The sequence below is a fragment of the Schistocerca piceifrons genome, chromosome 1 (genome assembly GCF_021461385.2).
Source record: "Schistocerca piceifrons isolate TAMUIC-IGC-003096 chromosome 1, iqSchPice1.1, whole genome shotgun sequence".
Lineage (NCBI taxonomy): Eukaryota > Metazoa > Arthropoda > Insecta > Orthoptera > Acrididae > Schistocerca > Schistocerca piceifrons.
Genome location: NC_060138.1, coordinates 459,229,780 through 459,255,704, shown reverse-complemented (window position 1 = coordinate 459,255,704; position 25,925 = coordinate 459,229,780). Strand labels below are relative to the sequence as shown.

General features: G+C 41.9%; 1 protein-coding gene across 2 annotated transcripts in view; it reads left to right on the top strand.

Moving 5' to 3' along the window:
* Positions 1–25,925, top strand: part of LOC124792931 (erythroid differentiation-related factor 1) — a 223,155-nt gene that overhangs the window by 54,332 nt on the left and 142,898 nt on the right. For both annotated transcript variants that reach the window (XM_047257980.1, XM_047257981.1), the window contains exons 7-8: positions 16,389–16,648; positions 16,732–16,843. In XM_047257980.1, the coding sequence (XP_047113936.1) occupies positions 16,389–16,648; positions 16,732–16,843 (372 nt within the window). The remainder of the gene's footprint in view (positions 1–16,388; positions 16,649–16,731; positions 16,844–25,925) is intronic.

Here is a 25,925-nt window from a genome sequence, read left to right as displayed (position 1 = left end):
TAGGCAAATGCCGGGATGGTTCCTTTGAAAGGGCACGGCCAACTTCCTTCCCTGTCCTTCCCTAATCCAATGAGATCGATGACCTCGCTTTCTGGTCTTCTCCCCGAAACAACCCAACCCTTGTGACTTTGATTTGATTCCAAAGGTGAATGAACCACTTCGTGGCATTTGCTTCAGAACTGTTCCAGAGATTCGATAGTCAGTAGACTGCTTCATTCACACCATCAACAGAACAGGCTCTGCTAACGGTATACCATGCCTTCCACATCGCTGTTAACAGGTTCTACACAACGCTGGTGACTACTTTGAAGGATAGTAACGGGTGCAAATATGTAACTCTTTTGTATCAGTTGTGAATAAATAGTTGCCACTATTTAAGTTACAACCCTCGTACATACAACTGCATCTGGCAGAAGGCATGTTTCCCAGGCGCTGGCATGAAACCACCATCATACCCATACCTAAGCCCGGTAAGGACGAACACCTTATTTCTAGCTACTGCCCCATTTCTCTCACCAGCTGTGTTTGCAAGGTGGTGGAACGTATGGTTCATGTCCGGCTGGTATGGTGGCTCGAGTCTCGTAATTTAATAGTGACTGCACTGTGTGGATTTCGAGTGCGCTGTTCTGCAGTTGACTATCTCGTCACATTGTCCGCCCATGTCACGTATGGTTTTCTGCAGCAATCCCAGACTCTGGCTGTATTTTTTGATTTGGAGAAGGCAACCAAAGTCTGCTGGAGTACTCATATCCTCCGTACCCTCTACACTTGGGGCTTCCGTGGCCACCTGCTCTGTTTCCTTCAGGATTTTTTAAGAGAAAGAGTTTTCAAGTTGCATATGGGTTCTGCCTTGTCAGAAACCTTGATCCAGGAAAACGGTGTGCCTCAGGATTCCATCCTGAGCGTCGTCCTCTTTGCTATCGACATTAACCCTATAATGGTCTGTCTCCTGCCTGGCATATCCGGCTTCCTTTTTGTTGATGATTTTGCCATCTACTGCAGTTCTCCACGGACCTGTCTCACTGAGTGGCGTCTTTAGCAATGTCTTGATCGTCTTTACTCCTGGAGCATCAACAATGGCTTTTGTTTTCCCACAGGCAAAACCATCTGCCTGACTTTTTGGTGGCATACTTGATTCCTCCCACCATCTTTACAGCTTGGTCCTGTTGCTCTTCTGTTCATTTAAACTACGAAATTTGTGGGGCTCATGCTCGATAGGAAACTCCCATGTGTCTTACCTGGCAGCTCGGTGTAAGCAGTCCCTCAATATCCTATGTGTCCTCAATGGTACTTCCTGGAGTGCAGATCGAACCACCCTCCTCCATTTTACCAGTCCCTTTTCCGTTGAAAACTAGACTATGAGTGCTTTATTTATGTGTCTGCACGTCTGTCTCTCTTATGTCTACCTAGAAGGGCTTTAAACAAGCTAGACTGGGAAGCTTTCACCTCTTTTGTCACTGTTGAATCTCCCCCACATGGTACCATCAATGTGTTAGTTGAGCAGGTCACTAGAACAATCATTTCTGCAGTGGAAAACACAATCCCTTGTTCTTTAGGATGCCCCCCAGCAAGAGTCAGTACCTTGGTGGTCGCCGGAAATCGCTGAGCCCATGAAAGAGCGTCGGCAAGCTCTACAGCGACATAAGCGGCACCCTTCCATAGAGCACCTAATAGCTTTTAAATGGCTCCGTGTCCGTGTTCACCATCTTATAAAAAGACGGAAAGAGGCATGTTGGGAGAGGCATGTGTCGACCATTGGGTGCCATACGTCACCTTCCCAAGTCTGGATGAAGATCAGACATGTTTGTGGGTACCAGACCCCAACAGGTGTCCCTGGCACAGACATCAATGGCATGTTACCTACTGATGCAAATGCAATTGCTGGGCGCTTTGCTGAGCACTATACTTGAGCCTCTGTGTCAGAGAATTATCCCATAGAATTTTGAACCCTCAAATGGTGGATGGAAAGGAAAGCCCTCTCGTTCACTGAACACACAGTAAACCATATAATGCTCAATTTATGGAGTGGTATTTCCTCAGTGTCCTTGCACGTTGCCCCAACACAGCTCCTGGGCCAGATCGGATCCACAGTCAGATGATCAAACATCTCTTGTCCGACTATAAGCGACCTCTCCTTGTCATCTTCAACCGGATCTGGTGCGATGGGGTCTTTCCATCGCAATGGCGGGAGAACACCATCATTGCAGTGCTCAAACCTTGTTAAAACCCACTTGATGTGGATAGCTATTGGCCCATCAGCCTCACCAATGTTCTTGGTAAGCTGTTAGAACATATGGTAAGTTGGCGGTTGTGTTGGGTCCTGGAGTCACGTGGCCTACTGGCTCTATGCCAGTACGGTTTCCGCCAGGGTCGCTCTGCCATTGATAATTTAGTTTCCCTTGAGTCTGCCATCCAAACAGCCTTTTCCAGATGCCAACACCTGGTTGCCGTCTTTGTGGATCTACGAAAAGCTTACAACACAACCTTGCAACATCATATCCTTGCCACATTATATGAGTGGGGTCTCCGGGGCCCGCTCCCGATTTTTATCCAAAATTTCCTATTGCTCTTTACTTTCCATGTCAAAGTTGGTGCCTGTAGCCCATGGCTTCCAGTTTTCAACCGCGAAGTCATGTGTCATGCACTTCTGTCAGCATTGTACCATTCATCCAGAACCAGAACTTTACCGTAATGATGATCCACTCACTGTAGTGGAGACATACCGATTCTGAGGACTGATATTTGACGCCCGATTGACGTGGCTTTCTCATCTTCGTCAGCTGAAGCGGATGCGCTGGCAGCACCTCAATGGCCTCCACTGCCTGAGCAACACCAACTGGAGTGCAGATTGCTCAACGCTGCTCTACAGAGCCTATGTTCAATCCCACCTTGACTATGGGAGTCTGGTTTATGGTTTGGCGGCGCCCTCAGCATTGTGTTTACTTGACCCAGTTCACCACTGTGGCATTCAACTGGCAACAGGAGCTTTTAGGACAAGTCCAGTGACCAGCATCCTGGTGGAGGCCGGAGCCCCTCCATTGAAGGTTAGGCGTGCACAACTGCTCGCCAGTTACGTTACACACATGCATAGTTCTCCGGAGCGTCCGAATTACTGTCTCCTTTACCCATCCACGGCAGTTCATCTCCGCACTGGGGGCCCAGGTCAGGGCTTAAGATTGCGGTTCACATCCAATCTCTTCTATCTGAAGTGGAGTCCTTGCCTTTACTACCTATACTCGAGGTCCATTCGTGTACACCTCCATGATGTACACCTAGGCTGAAGCTTTGCTTGGACCTTTCACATGGCCCTAAGGACTTAGTTAACGCTGCAGCTCTCTGATGTCACCTTCTCTCGATTCTTGACATGTACCGGGACCATGAAGTGGTTTACACAGACGGCTCAATGGCTGATGGTCACGTTGGCTTCATGTATGTTCATGGAGAACATATTAAACAGCACTCCTTGTCAGATGGGTGCAGTGTTTCACTGCAGAGCAGGCAGCCATTTCTCGTGCCCTTGAACGCATCCGCTTATGCCCTGGCGAGTTGTTTCTTCTCTGTACTGACTCCTTGAGTAGCCTATAAGCTATTGACCAGTGCTACCCTCACCATCCTTTGGTAGTGACCATCCAGGAGTCCATCTATGCCCAGGAATGGTCCAGTCATTCCGTGATGTTTGTGTGAACCCCAAGCCATGTTGGAATCCCAGAAAATGATCTTGCCAACAGGATATCCAAACGGGCTACACGGAAACCGCTTCTGCAGATCGGCATCCCTGTAACTGACCTATGATCATTATTATTCCACAACGTTCTTTAGCTTTTCGAGACGGAATGGTATAATCTCAGTAAGCATAACAAACTGCGTGCTCTTAAGGAGACTATGAATGTGTGGAAGATCTCCATGAGGGGCTCTTGCAGGGACTCTGTGGTTCTCTGCCAGCTCCGCATTGGCCATACGTGGCTAACACATGGCTACCTCCTCCATCGCAAGGACCCACCTCAGTGTCACTGCAGCTCACACAGCTCACATATGACTGTTGTCCATATCTTGCTGGACTGCCCATTTTTAACTGCTCTGCGGTGGATTTTTAACCTTCCCAGCACCCTACCTTCAGTATTCGGTGACAATGCCTCAACAGGCAGATTTAGTTTTACATTTTATTCGTGAGGGAGGGTTTTTATCATGTGGGGTGGGCATTTAGCCTTCTCTCTGAGGTCGCCACCCTCTCTCCATTTTAACCCTGTTGCACTTTGTATACATTTGCTTGTCTTGATGGTAGTCTTTTCCTACATATGTTCATCTCATCTTATCTTTTCGGGGTAGACATTTTAATGTGTTGCAGAGTGGCTGACTACTCCTCTTTTTTTTATTGTGATCAGCTAGCCCAGACCATATGCTCTATGCTTTTAATACCTTCTTCTACTTTTCCTTGTGGTGTATGTTTTCCCAGTTTTTTTTTTTCTTTTTCTTCCTTTTTTGTGTTCATTCCATTCGTTTTCTTTTTAGGTGTGGTGTTGGGTGTTTTTGTACCTTGAGCCTTACTTACGTCAGGAAAAAGGGACTGATGACCCTGTAGTTTGGTCCCTTTATACCCCAAACCAACCAAGCAACCACTATTGTGGGAACCTTTTACACTAGCCCAGTTGAGCGTCTGTATGCCGAAGCTGACGAACTTCTGCTGTCCCAATGCCATGACTTTCTCCTCAGCATGTATGCATGTCATTTGTCTGCCATGCATGACCACCCACCCTATGCCTCCTTTTTCGATGACTCTTTTGATCGCCAGTATGGGGCATGCCCCTCTTTTCTGTTACCTCCTGGAGTCCACTTTCGGCACTTGCTCCGGCAGCTTAATTTCACACTACCTGCAACTTTCTCTGTGGGTGTGAACTCGTCCCCACCTTGGCATCATGCAGTGGCACGTGTTCACCTTGGCCTTCATTCGCTTCCTAAGGACACTACTCCAGCCTCGCTCTATCGCCTTCAGTTTCATGACCTTCACATGAATCTTCGTGATAGTAACTTTGTGTACACTGATGACTCCCATACTATCCGTGGTGTCACGTGTCTTTGTCATTGGCCATGATGTTTTTCGGTATCGGTTTCCTGCACACTGCTCAGTATTTACAGCCAAGCTCTTTGCCCTGTATCAGGCCACAGAGTACATCCAGTGACACAGGCTTTTCAATTGTGTCCTCTGCTCAGCACCCTTCAAAGTCTCTGTGTACTGTCCGCCATCCATCTCTTAGTGCAACAGGCCCAGGGAAACTGTCACTTGCTCACTCTTGATGGGACCACTGTGATGCTTATTTGGATGCTTGGCCATGTCAGTCTGCCAGGAAATGAAGCTGCTGATGGTGCTGCCAAGGCTGCAGTCCTTGTACCTCAGCCCACTAGTTCCTATATTCCCTCCGATGATCTCTGTGTTGCCATCTGTCACTTTGTCATTGCCATTGGTCCTCCCTTTGTGGGAATAAGTGCCAGGTAATGAAGCCTCTCCCAGCAGCTTGGACAACCTCCTCTCGGCCCTTCTGCCTGACCAAATGTCCATTTTTTTTTTTAAGCGTTTACGTTCCTGTTTGGGTTTGTCATCTGATTTATCAGCTGTTTTAGCAATGATGTGCGGGCTGTCGACCGCGTTTTACTTTTTAACCGTCATAGTGATATGGTGAAGGCCATTTAATTTTTAGTTCTGGACCTCTGTTTCTGTATTGTGTCTTTTGTAGCCCTTTCTCCGTGTCGCTGTTTTTAGCTGTCTTCTCTTATGTCACTTGGGATTGATGTATAGTAATTTTTTTACTCCTCTCTGTCATCGTGTTCTATAGTTTTGACTTGGGCGCGTATGACCCCAGTTCATTTTGTGTCCTAAAACCAAACAAAACAAAACAAACATAAGAGAATGCAGGTGATCCTATTGTCAGTATGTGACTAAAACATGTGATGGTGGGCCAGCAGTTTTATACGAGAAACACCCCAACGGTCCAGGCGGAGGGTGCATGACATGCCACTGGAATGTGGATGACATCACAACCCTAGGCACTGACACTTCAGTAGCCAACAGTAACACATCATCATCATCATCTACATCTACATCTACATACATACTCCGCAATCCACCATATGGTGCGTAGCGGAGGGTACCTCATACCACAACTAGCATCTTCTCTCCCTGTTCCATTCCCAAACAGAATGAGGGAAAAATGACTGCCTATATGCCTCTGTACGAGACCTAATTTCTCTTATCTTATCTTTGTGGTCTTTCCGCGAAATGTAAGTTGGCAGCAGTAAAATTGTACTGCAGTCAGCCTCAAATGCTGGTTCTCTAAATTTCCTCAGTAGCGATTCATGAAAAGAACACCTCCTTTCTTCTAGAGACTCCTACCCGACTTCCTGAAGCACTTCTGTAACACTTGTGTGATGATCAAACCTACCAGTAACAAATCTAGCAGCCTGCCTCTGAATTGCTTCAATGTCCTCCCTCAATCCGACTTGATAGGGATCCCAAACACTCGAGCAGTACTCAAGAATAGGTCGTATTAGTGTTTTATAAGTGGTCTCCTTTACAGATGAACCACATCTTCCCAAAATTGAACCAAAGACGACTATCTGCCTTCCCCACAACTGCCATTACATGCTTGTCCCACTTCATATTGCTCTGCAATGTTACGCCCAAATATTTAATCGACGTGACTGTGTCAAGCTGCTAATGGAGTATTCAAACAATATGGGATTCTTTTTCCTATTCATCTGCATTAATTTACATTTACCTATATTTAGAGTTAGCTGCCATTCTCTACACCAATCAGAAATCCTGTCCAAGTCATTTTGTATCCTCCTACAGCCACTCAACGACGACACCTTCCCGTATACCACAGCATCATCAGCAAACAGCCGCACATTGCTATCCACCCTATCCAAAAGATCATTTATGTAGATAGAAAACAACAGCGGACCTACCACTCTTCCCTGGGGCACTCCCAATGATACCCTCACCTCCGATGAACACTCACCATCGAGGACAACGTACTGGGTTCTATTACTTAAGAAGAGAGGTGGTGGCAGAGAGCATAATAATTATGCAAAGGACCTGATGCTTGGCCTGGTGGTTTGTCGGGTCAACTGTGGTGAGCAAATTGAACAATGTGATATAAGACAGGGTTGGCTGCGACAGCTGCTGAAAATTGGCTGTACGAAAACCATCCACAGCATTTTGGGCTTCGATGTCTAAGTGAAAACACAACAGCTCATCCTGCTCAAATTCTGGATTGGGGCTATTTGACAGTGAAGAAGGAGTATCTGCATTAGTATGTTGTGGTGTGGGTCAGAAATGAATCTCATAGTTATAGCATGATGATAACAAATCCCAGAATTGCAGGTGATGGGCTACTGTGTCCAGTGAAGATTGTAAAGGACTGAAAGGAGAAACCAGATGTTTATGATGAGTTATCAAATTAAACTGAGAACCATATAGAAAAACATGAAATTTTTTGAACACATATGCAATAGCAAGGGCTTCTTTTTCTATCTGTGAGTAGTGCTGGTGAACCTGATTCAGTTTTGGAAGTGTATGCAATAGTGCACTCAAAAACGTTGGCATATTAATGTCCAGGAATGGCCCCAAGGCCATATTGGGAGGCATCTGTGGCCAAAACAAGGTATTGGCCTGGTTGGAAGGCAACCAAGCAAGATTCTGAGTGTAATTTTGACTTTAATAGGGTAAAAGCATGCTTGCAGGTGGCCAACCATTGAAAAGGAACATTTTACATAAGAGAGCATGAAGTGGCTGGGCCAATGTGGCTGCTGCAGGAAGAAGTTTATAGTAGCACGCAAGCTTTCTGAGAAAAATTTGCAGCTCTTTCACGTTGGTAGGACGTGGCAAAGTTTTGATGGCATCAACATGTTGGCATAAAGATTTGACGCCAGTATGGGAAACTTCAAAACCGAGATAGATATAGATGGCTGACAAAATTGTGATTTGTCCAAGTTACATTTCAAACTGGTAGCCTGTTCCATCATAAACAAGGCACAAAGATTTCAGAAATGTTTTTCTGTTGAAAAATCTGAGACCACAGTATCGTCCAGGTATTTAGTGCATCCTGGGACTGAGGCCTTGAGCTGCTCTAAAAATCAGAAAATGGCAGGGGCGCTAGCCAAGCTGAATATCAGATGCTGGTATTGGTGTAACTCAAAGGGGGTTTTCACTCAGAGAACATGTTTGGGATCTTCATCCAGAGACAGTTGTTGCCATTAGATTTTTTGACAGTTACCGGAGGAGTAGACCATTCACTAGATGAGACAGGTATGATAACACTCAAAAATCTAAGTTGATGTAGTTCCAATTTGATTTGCTTCCATAAAGCTACTGGGACTGGTCAGGCATGAAAAAGATGGGAATGTGCTGTCAGTTTCATTGTGATGTGAACCTTGGAATCGATAGTACGCCCTAAACTTTCCAAAAGCAGGGAGGAATGTTCCGAGCAGAATACATCCAGTTGTTGTTGCAGAACTTGATGCGATACCAGATGCACTTCACCAGTAAAGAGAACCCAGAAATCTTGGTGTCTAACACAAATAGCTTTTCAGTGTTGGGCTCATCTAATACTAGAAAAGTCAAAGGCTGAACAACTGCTTTGTACACTACAAAAGTAGAAAACTGTCCCAATGTGGGTACTTGTTATTTGTTGTAACCCGCTAGCGAAAGAGATATAGGAGGCAACAGGACAATGCTGGTGATGTGTAACTCACCAACCAATGAGATACAGGGGACTATATTGGTGATCCAAGAGCTTCATAGGTTTGAAAATTTAATAAAGTAACTGTTGCACTCATGTCCACTTGCATTTTTAACATCTTTAACATTTACTTCATTTTAGAATTTGTTTGGGGCTACCATCACTTGGGAAACACTGTTCACATCCATGTTCGTGAGCTGCGCACAGGCACGATATGTCCATTTCTTTTACAGTGGTTGCACATCACCCAATTCTTTGGGGATGTTGCCTGCTCATGTTGAACAAAACAATAAAGGCACAATGGAAGAGGAGCATGCGACCCCTGTTGTGCTGCTGCTGCTGCTGCTGTTTAGCACAGTGCTTCCCTATGCAGTGTGGAGCCCTGGTTGCACGTCTGCAACATTTGCTTTCCCCTATGAGCTAACGATGGTGGCCAAGGAGGAAAGGAAGAAATGGCAGCTATTTCACACAATGCTTATATCATATTTCCTGATGCCCTAGATACTTCAAAATAGTGAGCAATTTTCAGAACATCTGTGAGATAGAATTTCCACATTGTAAAACACACTCATGAACTTCCCTATCAGGATCCAGACATGTTGTTGCATCACAATCCATCGAATCAGCATATGAGTCCCAGTGGGCTGTGATGACAAACTGGCGATGATGGCTAAGCGCATGGTAGGACTCAGTGCGAGCAGCAGTAATTGAATATGTTTGCAATGACAATTAGTGAGCAACTGACACATTTCCTCAAAAGAGAGACTGGCAGTTTCCTGAAGAGGAGCTAGCTGACAAAGGGTAATAAGCATGAGGAGAAATCCATGACAAAAATAAAGTGTTATACAAATTGGGGTTGATGACTCTGAAGCTTAAAAATTTTGCCGAAGGCGTTTTTCATATGCGTCACAATCTCCTGCAATATCATCATACAGAGGAAATGGTAGGGGCTATGTCAATGGACGTGGAACCAGTTGACCAATGAAGCTGCCAAATAGCTTAGTGCCAGCCTGCTGCTGGTTGGTGAGAGATCGCTGTTTTTCAGCAAGAGGTTGAAAATCTTCTTCTAACGATGTGTTGGCTGTGTATTGAAACAAAGAAACGAAGCACCTGGAGTAGAATGGTGCACTCATTGCCAAGTATGTTGTAACGTTGTACAGACACAAAATCAGAAGTAACACCAACCACATATTATTCTGCTTCCACATGAAGAACTCCACAATTAAACTAAATTGAGTAAAGAGCAGTACAAAGTCCCATAACTATAGAACACAGCATCGGTATATAGTCTTGTAGGTGAGCACGTGGTAAGCAAGTAAACATAAGTGAAGTAGAGGGCCTGGCAAGCCAGGCGTATATTGGGCTGTTGTGCACACGCTGCATGTCCAGGTTGCGAGGCAACTTCTCTGGGCCTCTCTAGGCTGGGTGTGGAGGCACTTGTATCCCTCGCTGTTTCATTATGTGCCCACACATTATAGGCTTACGTCAAAGGTCTTTTTGCCAAAACCTCAATATGTATGGCAGTCATTTTGTTATGTCTTTTTGCGATGCAACATCTCCTCTATATTGTATCACGAGTAGCAATCTTTCTTTTTCTTAATAATGTTGTTATTCGATCCTGAATCAGGCAGTCATGTGCGCAGTCTCTCTTTTCCTACATTGTTGATATTCCTACCTGGAGTTGCCATTGTTTGACAACTGATAATTTATATGACAGTTTTGCCAACCAGTACTTACCTTCAAGAGGCGAAACGTGTAACGCTACGGATAGACATACACAGCATGACTCTGGAGTAAAGGTACATGTTTTGAGGGGTGACAGTATTAGTGATTCTGAACAAAAAACTTGATATGGATGTATGCCATATTCTGAATGGCTTCAGAGATAGAACACATTTAATATCACTTTTGTATGTTTTTTTGAATAACTCAAAAACTGCACCCTCCAGCGAAAACGTGTCACAATACAAAATTAGACTATATTAAATTTCCTACAAAAAAGGTCCTATTCATCTTTTTCCCTAGAACTAATGGTTTGTGCGAGGAGAGCGCAAGAATGTTGAAAAACTTGTTCCACACGTATGCGCTGTAGCTTATAGTTTTTGTAGGCCAAGATGAGGTAGTTTCCCTACTTGATAGGCAACAAGTGTCCCATATCGAACTGTTCGTCTCAACTTGCTGTACACTATTGTGGCACATTGTAAACAGTGGCAATATTTGATAGTACAGAAAATAAATAACAATGAATATTAAATGTGTTCTATCTTGGAAACCATTTGGAGTAGGGCATCAAGTCCATATGAAGCTTTTTATTCAGTATCACTAATACTATCACCCCTTAAAGCATGTACCTTTCCTCCTGACTCACCGTGTATAAAAATCAAAGTGGAACAAATTCCTTTGTCAGGAAGGAGGGAGGGAGGGAGGGATAGGTTGTTGAAAAGAAAAGCAGATTACTCAGATCCCAGGATGACAGGGACATATCAGCATAGAGAATGAGGGTAGATGAAGATCTTTGTTGCAAAAGCTAGAAAGTGCTTCACTTTCTCTTTTATGTGAGTCTGTTGACAACACTACATATTATGTTTCGTGAATGTATCTTCTGGCCAGCAATTCTGTCACATGATTTGTTAATTTTATCAGTTGAATTTTATTTGATACAGTTGATACACTGTAGAACTGTCACCAGAGTGGTTTATTGATGTTTGTTGAGAGAATACTGTAAACTGATTAGTTTCATTCATATGAATGTTTTGGCAGATATTGAACCATCTAAATTTTAAACAATTATAAGATAAGAGGCACAAGTGTTTTATTGGATAGATTAAAAAAATCTACTCACCAAGTGGTGGCAGAACACACACATAAAGAAAGTTATAATTAGGCAAACTTTTGGAGACAGTGGCTCCTTCTTCAGGCAGAAAGGTTGAAGGGGAAGGAAAATAACCAGAGATGTCTAGGAAAAGGGGTGGATTTCAGAAAAATCACAAAGAATTGCGTGTCAGGAGAGACTTACAGGATGGGATGAGAAGAAAAGACTGTTGGGGGGTCAGCATTGGACAAGATTTGAAAACCTTAGAGGTCAAAGGTGGAAGACAGGGTAATATGCAAGACAGAGATTACTGCTTAAACATCATGCATGAGTTAATAAGAGTGGAAAGTTCAGTGCATCATATGTAACAGACTTGGGAGGAGACCAGTGAAAAATAGACGGGTAAGACAATGAAAGATGCAGACAACTAAAACTGAGTGAAGAAAAGAGTAGCTACTGTGAAGAAATGCCAAGACAGAAGAAATTAATGTAAATTAAGGCCAGATGGATTGCGAGAACCAAAAACATTTTGTAGTGCTTGTCCCCAACTGCGGAGTCTGAGGAACTGGTGTCTGGGGGAAGAATCTAGACAGTGTATGAGGTGAAACAACCAACGAGGTCACACGTATCATTTTGTAGAGCATGCTCTACAGCAGGATATCGGATGTGGCCAGTGTACACCCTCTTTATGTCCATTCATCCTAATTAATAATTTGATGGTAGTCATGCCAATGTAAAAGGCTGAACAGTGTTTACGTAACAACTGGTATATGACGTATCACTTCATAGGTGGCTCTCCCTTTCACAGTATATGTTTTGTCAGTTACAGGGCTGGAACAGGTTGTGGTAAGAAGGTGCATAGGGCAAGTCTTACAGCGGGGACGCTCCCAGGGTAGGAGCCATAGGGTAGGGAGATGGGTGCAGAAGGAGAATAGGGTCTGACAAAGATATTGCGGAGATTGGAACGGTGAAGAAAATCTATTCTAGGTGTGGTGGGCAAAATCTCAGACAGAACGAATCTCATTTCAGGGCATGATTTTAGGAAGTCACGGCTTTGTCGAAGTAGCTGAACAGGGTAATACTGAGTGACCGTGGTGTGCTCCAAAGCTGTTTTTTGGAGGGTTCAGCAGTACCAGTATTGGGAAATCTGCTTTTTGAACTAGGCTGGTGGGGTAATTATGTCCAGTGAAGGCTACTGTGTCAAGAGTCTGCTCTCAAGAGTCTGCATCCGAACAAATTTGTTTGCTTCGAATGCCATGACTATATGGGAGGGAATGTTTGACATGGAAAGGGTGGCAACTGTCAAAAGCTAACTACTGTTGTTTGTTAGTAGGTATAATGTGGACAGAAGTGTGTAGCTGTCCTTCGTTGAGGATGAAATCAACATCAAAAAAGTGGCACAGGATTCAGACCAGTTGAAATTTTATTGGAAGAAGGTAGGTAGAGATTCCAGGAATTTTAACAGGTCAGGCTCACCATGAGTCCATATGGTAAAGATGTCATCATTGTATATAAACCAAACCAGGGACTGAAGACTTATAGATCCCAGGAAAGCCCCTCCAAGTGACCCATGAAGAGGTTGGTGTAGGAAGAAGCCGGCTTTGTTCTCAAGGTCGTACCTGTAATCTGTTGATATGTCTATCCCTCAAAGGTGAAGTAGTTATTTGTAAGTAAAAGTTGATTAAGGTGAGTAGGAATGAAGTCGTAGGTTTGGAATCAGGTGAGTGCTGACTGAAGAAATGTTCAGCAGCAGACAGACCATGTACATTGGGGATGTTGTTATAGAGGGAGGTGGCATGAATGATGACAAACAAGGTGTGCGGTGAGAATGGGATGGTCATGGATTTCAGAGGATCTAGGAAATGTTTGGTATCATTAATATAGGAGGAAAGTCTTTGTACTATGGGTTGAAAGTTCTTATCAATTAAGGCAGACATACTTTCGGTAGGGCCTTTGATGCCAGCTACTATAGGATGGCCAGGATGATAAGAGTTTGTGGTTCTTAGGAAGAAGGCAATGGGTGGGGGTGCGTGGTGTGTGAGAAGTTCTATGTATTGAGGTGTTACGTCCTTGTGAAGGGCCTGAGTTTGTAAGGAGGGACTGCAGGTCAGGTGAAACCATGACACTGTTTCCTAAATATTTTGATCTGCATCACTGACTTTTGGAGCAGTAGCTTATTTGATGATGGCTGAGGTAGGACTTGGAGAAAAAGCTTGCTAATTTACACAGCTCTAATTACTGTTCTATCATTGTCACCATTCTTTGTGTTTTCTTCTCTTTTGTCTTTTTTGGTCTTCCAAAACTGCAAGATTGGTATAAAGTTGTTTCATATTGTTCTACTCTGACATTATATCTGAAAATATCTTTAACTTCCATTTGTATTACTTAGGTATGTGCAGTTATTGTGCAAATTATGGCAGTAATAACATTCCTCTTGCAAAGAATGAAATCTTATCTCTGTAACAGAAAGCGGAGGGTATCAGTAACAGGCTGCATCTTGTACATAGTACTAACCTGAGAATTGCGAACATTACAGTGTGGAGTGGCAAAGGGATTGTTATTGGGTGAACTCTTGTTTCTGAGCTATATAAATGGTCTTCCAATGAATTTAAAGGGCACCTCCAAAACATTAATGTTTGCTGACGACACAAGCTTTCTCAACCATAGTAGACGCAGATTGGGTGATAGCAGAACAGCCCACAACAGGTTGACAGCTAACAGTTTAAATCTTAATTGCATAAAGGCTCATAATATGCAATTTCAGACAAGTGATAATGACCTTTTATCACCAGAAGTAAACATTAAGGTCATACACTGAATGAAGCACAGCGTGTGATATTCCTTGGGGGCTAGCTGGATTACGAGTTAAAATGAAGTCAACATATGAATAAACTAATCAAGAAGCTCAGTTCAGTGTTTCATACCATCAGAAATGTCTCCCATTGTGTTGACCAATAGACATATTTTCACCCTCTGTTGTCTTGTGCTTCTGGGGCTGTACACGTTAAGTAAATACAGTATTTCTTTAACAGAAGATAGTAAGAATATTATGTTAAGTAGACAAGTGTACATCCTGCAGAAGCCTTTTAAGGATCTTGGAATTTTTGCCCTCGCTACCCAATACAGTTACTTCCTAATGGGTTTTGTTACTGATATTATAAACCAGTTTCTTATGAACTGTGATATATACAGTCACAATACGAGACACAGAAACAACTTTCATGCAGGGTCAGAATGGAGTAATGATACATTGGCAGTAAGATATCATGTTCCCTTCGAAAGTGAAGCAAGAAATTGGAAAACCTTTCCTGATCAAAAGAAAATTGAAAATGTACCTAATAAGCCACTCTTTCTACAAATTTTCTGAATATCTAAATCCAAGGATTTAAAATTTCTGTGAGCTACATCACAAGTAGCAATGTTTGTTGTGACTTTGTGCGATAAGTAATAATGTACTATAAATAGCAGTAAATTGTAATAAAGCAAATATTAAGTTACTAATGGTAGATAAAAAGCAGCTGTATAATAAAAAAATGAGGATATAGCAGTTGCGGTTCTTACTAAGTTGTTGTTGTTGTTGTGGTCTTCAGTCCTGAGACTGGTTTGATGCAGCTCTCCATGCTATTCTATCCTGTGCAAGATTCTTCATCTCCCAGTACCTACTGCAACCTACATCCTTCTGAATCTGCTTAGTGTATTCATCTCTTGGTCTCCCCCTACGATTTTTACCCTCCACGCTGCCCTCCAATACTAAATTGGTGATCCCTTGATGCCTCAGAACATGTCCTACCAACCGATCCCTTCTTCTGGTCAAGTTGTGCCACAAACTTCTCTTCTCCCCAATCCTATTCAATACTTCCTCATTAGTTATGTGGTCTACCCATCTAATCTTCAGCATTCTTCTGTAGCACCACATTTCGAAAGCTTCTATTCTCTTCTTGTCCAAGCTATTTTTTGTGGCGGTGTTCGTAGCGACAAACGCTTGGCTGTAGAAATGGCTTACGAAGTCACCGCCACATTTTTAATAGCGGGCCGACCGGTCCGCTGGAACAGTGAACAGAAAGATGAAAACCCAAACACTCTGATTAAATAAAAGTTGGTACTTATCTTTATTTACGAAGATACACAAACACAGTAGTGAACTCCGTGTCTACAGAATCTGTCTAGTTCGAGTCGGAGCGGCTAGGTCAGCGTCGGCTGACGACAAACAACAACTCTGCTGCGGTGAACACACAACTGACTAGCAAGTACACAATTCGGTGGCGAGTATACAACTGAGCGGCGAATACAGAACTGTCCTAGCGCTCGCGACTCCAGCGCTTAAGAAGCCAGAAGCCAGCGGTGGCGCGCGCAGACTTGCGGCGATTTCCTGTATCGCTGGCGCTGCTTATGCGGACGGCGTCCGGACTTTGATGCTGCCAACCTTTTGGCAGCGGGCTCGGTTGGCATTACTGGCTAGGACATAACACTATTTACCGTCCATGTTTCACTTCCATACATGGCTACACTCCATACAAATACTTTCAGAAACGACTTCCTGACACTTAAATCTATACTCGATGTTAGCAAATTTCTCATTTTCAGAAACTTACTAAGTTACTCAATTAAATTTAGATAGCATGAGCATGAAAAGCATCAAACAGTGTTGTGATGTTAATATGCTATACAGATTAAGTTTCTATGATGTCTTTGTCTCTTATTGATTTATACACAACTTGTTGTATATCCCTGAAAGTTGTTCTTACTGATGGGATCAACAGGACAGGCATCCATGAATGAATGGATGAACTGTAGTTAATTTGACTTTCTTAATTTAGGCATCTATTATTCTTCATTTACAGGGATGCATCCAAGCCCATAAATGTACTGACGGGTATTGATTATTGGTTGGACAATCTGATGTGCAATGTCCCTGAACTTGTAATGTGTTATCATCTGGATGGCATTGTACAGAAATATGAACTGATAAAAACAGAAGACCTTCCACACCTAGAAAATTCCAAATTTTCACCAAAAGTGATTAGGGATGTAGCACAAAATATCCTTTCATTTCTAAAATCAAATGCAACAAAAGCTGGACACACATACTGGCTGTTCAAAGGTACATTACTTGTGACTATCACTTTCAATCTGCTATGCCATGTGTGTATATGTAAATTATTTGTAATAAAACATATTTTGCAGGAAAGGATGCTGACATAGTAAAATTATATGATTTGACCTCATTGTGTTCAGAGGTTACAGATGAAAAAGGACAGAATCCATTTACCATTCCTGTGGCTATGTTGTTATACAGGCAGGTAACATATGCCAAGTTTGATGCGTTATGCAGTAGAATGTATACTTAATATTGTTCTTTTTTTATTTTTTTTTATACAGGTACCAAGAAAGATATTCTAAGAAATAACTTTATCAAATAATGAATATCAGTCAGTTGAATTCTTTTATTTTAATGAGATCTGATTGAAGATTTCACTGAATAGATACTTTAATGTCACAACAAGAAAAAAGTTAATCTAATGACTATTTTGATTGACAAGAGTCACTTGTGCTTCATCTTTTGTAGTAGTTACTGAAAAACAGACTTACAAAAGTCGGTAAACTTTATGCCTCTTGGATTTCAAAAGCAGAAATGTAGTGCTCATGCAGCTGCTGATTGAAAGCTGCCTATATAGCCTTATTGATTATAACTTCATTTAAACTGCATGCCAGCAATTTTGATCAGATAGTTCATTGATGTCAGTAGGTAGCATGTTTTATTGCTTGTCATTGGAAGATTTCATAACTTTGGTATTTCAGTTCCTTGCTTCACATCATTTTAATTTGAAAGGGCTGAAAACTTATTGTTGCGTCTTGCAGCATTTTTTTCTTGACTACTGTTTTCACTGTAGAGGAAAAAAGTTAGTTTGCTGGCAGTTGGGTGTATGAGAGTACATAATTCTTTAGGTGTGAAATTAGGTATACATGTGAGAGAGGCTTTGCAAGTAACACATCTCTTGTAAACAGTGCTGAGAGTCACCTAGCCATCAGTGTCCAAGAGTGAGGCAAGACCTTAGATAGTCGTGCTCTGCGAGTTTAGACTTCTCGTATAGATGCCAACCTCCATCACTCAAGAGCTGCTTGCTATTGCTCTCAGACAAGAAAAACTATACCAGCATTGTCAGGAGAGCTGAGAGTACTCTGACAGTGCTGAGCAGCCTTATTGCAGCCCAAATTTGTGCCATCTTTCACAGTTTGTACACTACCACTTCTTGGTAATATAGTTTGCCATTCTCATGCACACATTAAATAAAAGTACCAATGAAATGCTTGTTTTGAGCCATAATGTGTGATCTTAGCATGTTTCTGAGCGAAGAAATTGTCCATTTTACCTACCAAACACGAGCAGTTACCCTATTTCGAAAGTTCAAGACTTGAACAATGCTATGCAGCAAATAAAATGTAAAAATGTCATAGACATGTTATACAGAATTAACAAACGAAAATAAATAAAAAAAAGAATTAACAAATGAAAATAAATAAAAAATAAAAAAGAAACAACTAATCACTAAAGATACTCGATATGCCAGGTTAAAATGAAAACGTATATGAAAGACTAGCGCGAACCCGCTACGCCACATGGACACTCGAACAGACTGCTCCATAAATGTGTACTGGCATTGTCAAGACAGTTGAGACTACTCTCGCAATGGATATCCACTGTAAGTGAATGTTAGCAAAAAAAAGTGATGAATAAAGCTGCCAAGACATGGACTCAGGATAAAGTTACACTTTTAATTAGTTTGTATAATGAAAGGCCAACATTATGTAATGTACAGTTACTTGATTACAGGAACTGAGAGGATAAGAAAAGTTTTTTGGCTGAAATGACTGCACTTTGTCACACCTCCACAGAAGAAATTTACCAGAATATCCACTATTCAAGGAAACAGGAAAAGAAGTTTTATAACATAATTTAATTAACATAGAGAAACACGTGAAGTTATGTTTGAAAGTAATCATTTTGGAACTTGGAAAAGTGCCATGTAACTTCAAGTAATAGAGCTTGTAATGAGCCGTATTATTATTATTATTATTATTTTCTTGTTCTTTTCTTTTTATACATACAAGGTATATATAAAATAATAAGTTATTTTGTACCATGGGGAAGGTTGTTAACAACTTGTAAGAAGGGAGTGACATATTCAGTCCACTTGGTATGTTTAAAAGGTATATAAGTCCTCAAAAACCTGTTGAATTCCTTAAACACCTTTTCTATGGAGGATGCTTCGGGATGAAATTTGGGTACTAAACAGTGTTTGATGTAGTTGGAATCTAGAAACTCTTTCCATTTACTCCAATAAAATATGTCTTCTTTTGACATGACTTCTGGTTTTTCTACTCTTGCAAAATAATCCTCTTTAATTCATCTTATTATTGAACTGGCTGTAACATTCTGACAATTTTATGTATTTTGTGAAAATATCATGCAGGCTTACTATATATTTTACTCCCCCTTTACCTCTGGGATAGCGTCCAGCCACGTCCAACAATACTTTTTCTAGAGATTTCGTAGCTGCAATAGGATGTAGTTCTATCTGTTTGGAGATGTTTGAATGTTTTGCTTTCTGGCAAACAATACACTTTTTTACTACCTGTAGTACTCTTCATCTAATGTTGGGGAAATAACAATATTTATGTATTTTACTGAGCATTTTGCTGTGCCATAATGGCCCCCAGCATTGTATGTGTATAAGATAAAATAATCCACATATTCCTCTGGCAAACACATGCACTATTGTTCTAGTTCGGAAGGGTTCCTATGGAACGGAACACCTTTGTGAATAGTGAAAAACATTTTTAACTTTTCATCACTGTTATGTGTAAGTTTTGCTCTTACCTTATTCCAGCTTGTGTCTTCCTGCTGTAAAAATTTTACCTTTTCTTGTCCGAAATTAGATTTCTTGAGATTTGCTGTTACTCCATATTCAGAAAAGCGGCTCAGTACTTGGTCAATTAATCTTAAACATTCTACCCAAGTGGGTGTAGTGACTAAAAGGTCATGAGATGTTCAATCCAAACGATGATGCTTGAAATTTGTAGCTGCTGCCCCCCCCCCCCCCCCCCCCCCCACATATGAAGATGGTATTCTTCCAACTTTAGTCATGTAGCTTTATTTTCCAATATGAAGACTGGAAGTCGATTATAGTAAGAAATTTAGCATTATGGAATTTCATAAGCTGTTTCTCTAAATTGTCTGGACGTGTTCGGGCTGGTACAATTATCTTATTAATGTTACTTGCATTTAGGACGAAGCACACCTTGCCATCTGGCTTATTCATGGCCAAAATAGGACTACAATAAGGGGAAAATGATGGTTGTATTATCCCCAATTCAAGCAACCTGGTAATCTCATTTCTTACTGCTTCCCTCTTTGTCCATGGTATAGGGTATGAGGTAGAACGTAAAGTTTCATGAGGATACACTTCCATTTTGTACACAAAATCCTTAATAATACCTGGTCTTTTTTCAAATACATGTATATAAGCAAGTATCAGTTCCCTTAGTTTCGCTTGCTGTTCTTGAGATAAGCACTTTGATTCTCTTACCTTTGTGCTTATATTGTCGACATTTACTTCTGCTGCCGACTGTTCATTATTGTACGTGTTGACAAACACAACTATGGAATTAACCAATTGAATTTCAAAGTCACGTGTAACTTCAGTTTTACATCTATTAGTACTTCCTCTGATTAGGTCTATTACAAATAATTGGTTATTCACAGTGAAATGACATTGGCCTTTTCCTATATCAGTTTGTAGTTGGTATGTCCTAAATGTATACATACCAATTAAACAATCAACTATTAATTTCTCTACTATCAAAAAATTGCATCCTACAGAAAACTGTCCTAATTGTATGGGAATTAGGGCTTGTATATTGACTCCTTTCGATTTCTGACAAGTAGCAGTTAGTACCTTGCAGTTTTGGATTGGAAGTGTGGGTATACACCCACGTTTCTTCAATTTTTGCAGGAATCCTTGTGACATCAAATTAGTCGTAGCATCTGTGTCAAGCACAATGGGTACATCAAGATCAAATATTTTGGCTTTAATAGTAGCTTCTACCTCGCTCTCTGTCAGGTTTTTGTGTGTGCCCTCATTACCTCGATACAGATAATCTCTCTCACCACTACCATGATCATATCTGGTAAAGCAAGCGGCGATCAAGCTTGTGTCTCCACTCTCCTCCAAAGTCACAGAATGGGGGCCTATTGTGACCAATTCAAGTTTTCTGGTGTTGCGGTGGCATCGGTCTCTGGGTTAGGCGTAATTTCTTTTACGTGGACTGTTGGTGTTTGGTTATACCAATTAGTATCCTGTGAGGCTCTTGACTGAAATTCTCTTTGCCTCTCCACATTATTCGGCACATGTGTGTTACTTTGCTGGCCGAATTCTGCTGACTGTGGGTTATTCAGTTGTCTGGTATTTTTTGTGTGTCCCAAGCAATCGGCTGATTATTGCCGATAGCTTGTGTCAGTACATATGATACAGGCTGGCCATATGCTACTCGCCCGTTCTAGTTGTTTTTGGTAAATGTTTGCCCATTTCTTTTATATCTGCCTTTGAATTTATGTCTTTCTCCATTGCCGTTGCGATTACCGTTACCATTACCGCAGGTCTGTGTGGGGTAAGGTCGCCATCCATGATGTACTATGAATCCGTTGTTTACTTGTTGGTGTGTAAATCTCTGTGACACTATTAGCACATTAACAGGCTTGGGTTTTACTGGTCTGTCTTTGTATATCAAATCTATTGAGTCCAGTACAGATAGAAAGTATTTGGTGTCGTGGCCCGGAATGGTAATGAGTTTTTCCCTAGTGTGGGCAGAAAGACAGCTCTTTAAAATTTTCAGCACATCTACATGAGATACTGGGTTCGTTCAGTATCCACTTTATTCAAATATTTTTCAAAATGGCCTCTTAAGCTCCCATACTTGCTATTTGAACGGAGCTGGGTTGAATATTTCACGTCTGAACCTCTCTTGCATGGCCTTAGACCAATACTTATCCAGAAATGCTCTCTCAAACTATTCATAATAGTGGCAACGTTCCGCCATGTCTGTAGCCCATAGCAGAACGTCACCCTGTCTCTACCCAACAACAAATCATAATTTTCTGGGCTTCGATCCAGGTGTGAGGTAAAACATTTCGAAATGCTCTAATAAAGACTATAGGGCGTGTTCTTTTCCCTTCAGAGGTAAATATTGGGAATTGCCAATGTCTAAGTAATCAATCATCTGCAAGTAATGTTGACAAATACGCCGTGCTGTCAGTAACGGGCATGTCTTGTTCACTTGCGGCCTAGTGCATGGCAGCTGCACTTGCTCGACAGGATCAACTGCCGACAAGTGTTGTTGCATTGTGCAGCCTTCACTATTTTCCTTCGCTGGGCTAGCCCCATATGTGGGTAACCAGTGAAGATATCTAACTTCTCTAAAAGCATGGTATTTGTTTTCTTTCATATATTGTTTTGAAATGTCAGTACTTTTAGCAACACTGTCTCATAACTTTTCCTCTGATTCCTTTATACCCAAATCTATTTTAGCTAGACGTTGACTTTCTTTCTCTTTTAGAGCTTCTTCTACAGTATCTACATAAATTTTGCATTCGAACACTACCTTTTCAGCAAGGGTGCTGCACTTATCCAGCATCCCGGCTTCAGCTTTTTCTGTTATTTCCTTTACATCTGCACATAGCTTATCTCTCTGTTTTTTGGCAAATTCTGACTCTAAACTTAACTAGTCTACTCTTAGACTCAACTTGTGTATTTCTCAAATGGCTCTGAGCACTATGGGACTTAACAGCTATGGTCATCAGTCCCCTAGAACTCAGAACTACTTAAACCTAACTAACCTAAGGACATCACACAACACCCAGGCATCACGAGGCAGAGAAAATCCCTGACCCTGCCAGGAATTGAACCCGGGAACCCGGGCGTGGGAGGCGAGAACGCTACCGCACGACCACGAGCTGCGGCCTTGTGTATTTCTGTAGGTAGATTTTTGCATACATCTTGCAGCGCGCTGACTGTGTTCATCACATTTTTTACTGATACATCCACTTGGGATTGTGTCTCCTGAATGTGAGAATATGCTTCACTAAGGTTTGGAACTTACTTGCAAGTTGTTCCTGTTTATAGTACGGATGTTACTTTTTCCGTTAATGTATTTATACTGCGGGACATGTTGGTAATTATTTCTTGTTTTAGCTGTTTACAGAGCTCTGTGAGCTTCTCAGATAACTGGTCAGATGATTCATTGCTTATAGTTTTGCTCACCTCACTGAACTGTCGACTAATACTGTTCTTGAAGCAGTTCCGAGTAGGTATGCTGGCATGCGCGACAGCGACACTTCCCATCCGTCGTTAAATTCAGATTGTGTAGTCTTCACTTGTCCCGTGCTGCGGTGGAGAATTAACTGTGTTATGTTCATCACTTTGGGTTTGTTGATGATTATTGGTAAGGCTTTCATAGTCTGCTCTTCTGAATCCCACAGTGGAACGCAGGTTGTACGCCATCTTGCAATATCCAACAAATAATACAAACGTCGCAACAATTGCCACCTGATTTTGCTGTGTAAACTGTTGTGTTATTAGTTGCATGAGTTTTGTCAAATTGTGTGTCTCGCTAGTATTTGCATTGCTCTTATGAACTATTTCCTGATATTGCGTTCGCGCCGTTGTGAGCAAATAATCAAATTAATTTCCGCCATGGGTACCAGGATGGCCCCCTCGTACGCCAACCTATTCATGGGTCGCTTAGAGGAAGCCTTCTTGTTTACCCAGGCCTGCCAACCCAAAGTTTGGTACAGATTTATTGATGACATTTTCATGATCTGGACTCACAGTGAAGAAGAACTCCAGAATTTCCTCTCCAACCTCAACTCCTTTGGTTCCATTAGATTCACCTGGTCCTACTCCAAATCCCATGCCACTTTCCTTGATGTTGACCTCCACCTGTCCAATGGCCAGCTTCACACGTTCGTCCACATCAAACCCACCAACAAGCAACAGTACCTCCATTATGACAGCTGCCACCCATTCCACATCAAACGGTCCCTTCCCTACAGCCTAGGTCTTCGTGGCAGACGAACCTGCTCCAGTCCGGAATCCCTGAACCATTACACCAACAACCTGAAAACAGCTTTCACATCCCACAACTACCCTCCCGACCTGGTACAGAAGCAAATAACCAGAGTCACTTCCTCATCTCCTCAAACCCAGAACCTCCCACAGAAGAACCCCAAAAGTGCCCCACTTGTGACAGGATACTTTCCGGGACTGGATCAGACTCTGAATGTGGCTCTCCAGCAGGGATATGACTTCCTCAAATCCTGCCCTGAAATGAGATCCATCCTTCATGAAATCCACCCCACTCCACCAAGAGTGTCTTTCCGCCGTCCACCTAACCTTCGTAACCTCTTAGTTCATCCCTATGAAATCCCCAAACCACCTTCCCTACCCTCTGGCTCCTACCCTTGTAACCGCCCCCCGGTGTAAAACCTGTCCCATGCACCCTCCCACCACCACCTACTCCAGTCCTGTAACCCGGAAGGTGTACACGATCAAAGGCAGAGCCACGTGTGAAAGCACCCACGTGATTTACCAACTGACCTGCCTACACTGTGAAGCTTTCTATGTGGGAATGACCAGCAACAAACTGTCCATTCGCATGAATGGACACAGGCAGACAGTGTTTGTTGGTAATGAGGATCACCCTGTGGCTAAACATGCCTTGGTGCACGGCCAGTACATCTTGGCACAGTGTTATACCGTCCGGGTTATCTGGATACTTCCCACTAACACCAATCTGTCAGAACTCCGGAAATGGGAACTTGCCCTTCAGTATATCCTCTCTTCTTGTTATCCGCCAGGCCTCAATCTCCGCTAATTTCTAATTTCAATTTGCCGCCGCTCATACCTCACCTGTCTTTCAACAACATCTTTGCCTCTGTACTTCCGCCTCGACTGACATCTCTGCCCAAACTCTTCGCCTTTACAAATGTCTGCTTGTGTCTGTGTATGTGCGGATGGATATGTGTGTGTGTGTGTGTGTGTGTGTGTGTGTGTGTGTGTGCGCGAGTGTATAACTGTCCTTTTTTCCCCGCTAAGGTAAGTCTTTCCGCTCCCGGGATTGGAATGACTTCTTACCCTCTCCCTTAAAACCCACATCCTTTCGTCTTTCCCTCTCCTTCCCTCTTTCCTGATGAAGCAACCGTTTGTTGCGAAAGCTTGAATTTTGTGTGTATGTTTGTGTTTGTTTGTGTGTCTATCAACCTGCGAGCACTTTCGTTTGGTAAGTCACTTCATCTTTTTTTTTTAGATATATTTTATGTGATATGGTATTTATTGATTATATTGGGTATTCAACAGACCTTTAGGAATTTAAGAGTGGCCAAGTCAATACAAGTAAGTGTTCAGATAAATGTATGTCCAGGAATGCTTCATTTATCACGTATCTGCTCTGTTTGGCTTTTGAACATCTATGGTTATCAAGATGAAATTGCTGTAATGTTATTTCACTGTAATTGTTACTTTGCCAAATATTAAAGAGAATAAATGTAGGTGGTGATAGAAATATTGGTGTCACAAGCAGATTGTTTTTAAAACTAATGGATTTATATGTAATAGTATCTAGATTGGCAATTCTGGGTCCAATTGTAAAGAGTATTTCTTTGTCTATCTCGCTGTCATTCTCGTAAAATTTTGATTTTATTGTGTATTTTCCATCATAACTCAACAATGAATTTTTGCATGCTCCAGAATCATTCCATTGCCTGATCCTCTCTCTTATCCAGTATGTACTCGGTCCTTTATGATTTTTCTTTGTCACTAAAAGTATGAAAAGTGGAGCTGTAGCTTGATGCTCTTTCATTGTAACCTCTTCCTTCATGCGCAGAACTTCAACAGAAAAATATTGTGGAAAGTGATCTGCCAGCTCTCAGAGAGATGCTCATCCTGCTGTTAAATGGTTCTGACGTCTGATGTTGCAAGACTCTCAGACACTTACAGAACACACTCGCAGGCAACTATTAGACAGTAACTATAAGCAAAAATTTGCCTCTAGTGTAAACATTTCTGTGAGTACTATTGATAGTGCCAAAATATCTGAGAGCTAAAAACTTTCATGTTTACCCTAGCCCTTAGGTGAAAGTTGATATGTAAGAATTAACATAATGAATCAGAGTGTGAGGGGATATAGCTGAAACTTTAATGAAACTATACTTGTGAAATTGAAGAATAGTGTGTATTTTAATATTTCTCTTTATCTTAATAATTGTGGTTTGTGAATTTTTGCTTCATAAACGTGTCAGGCCAGGTAATCTAGCAGTAAAGTGC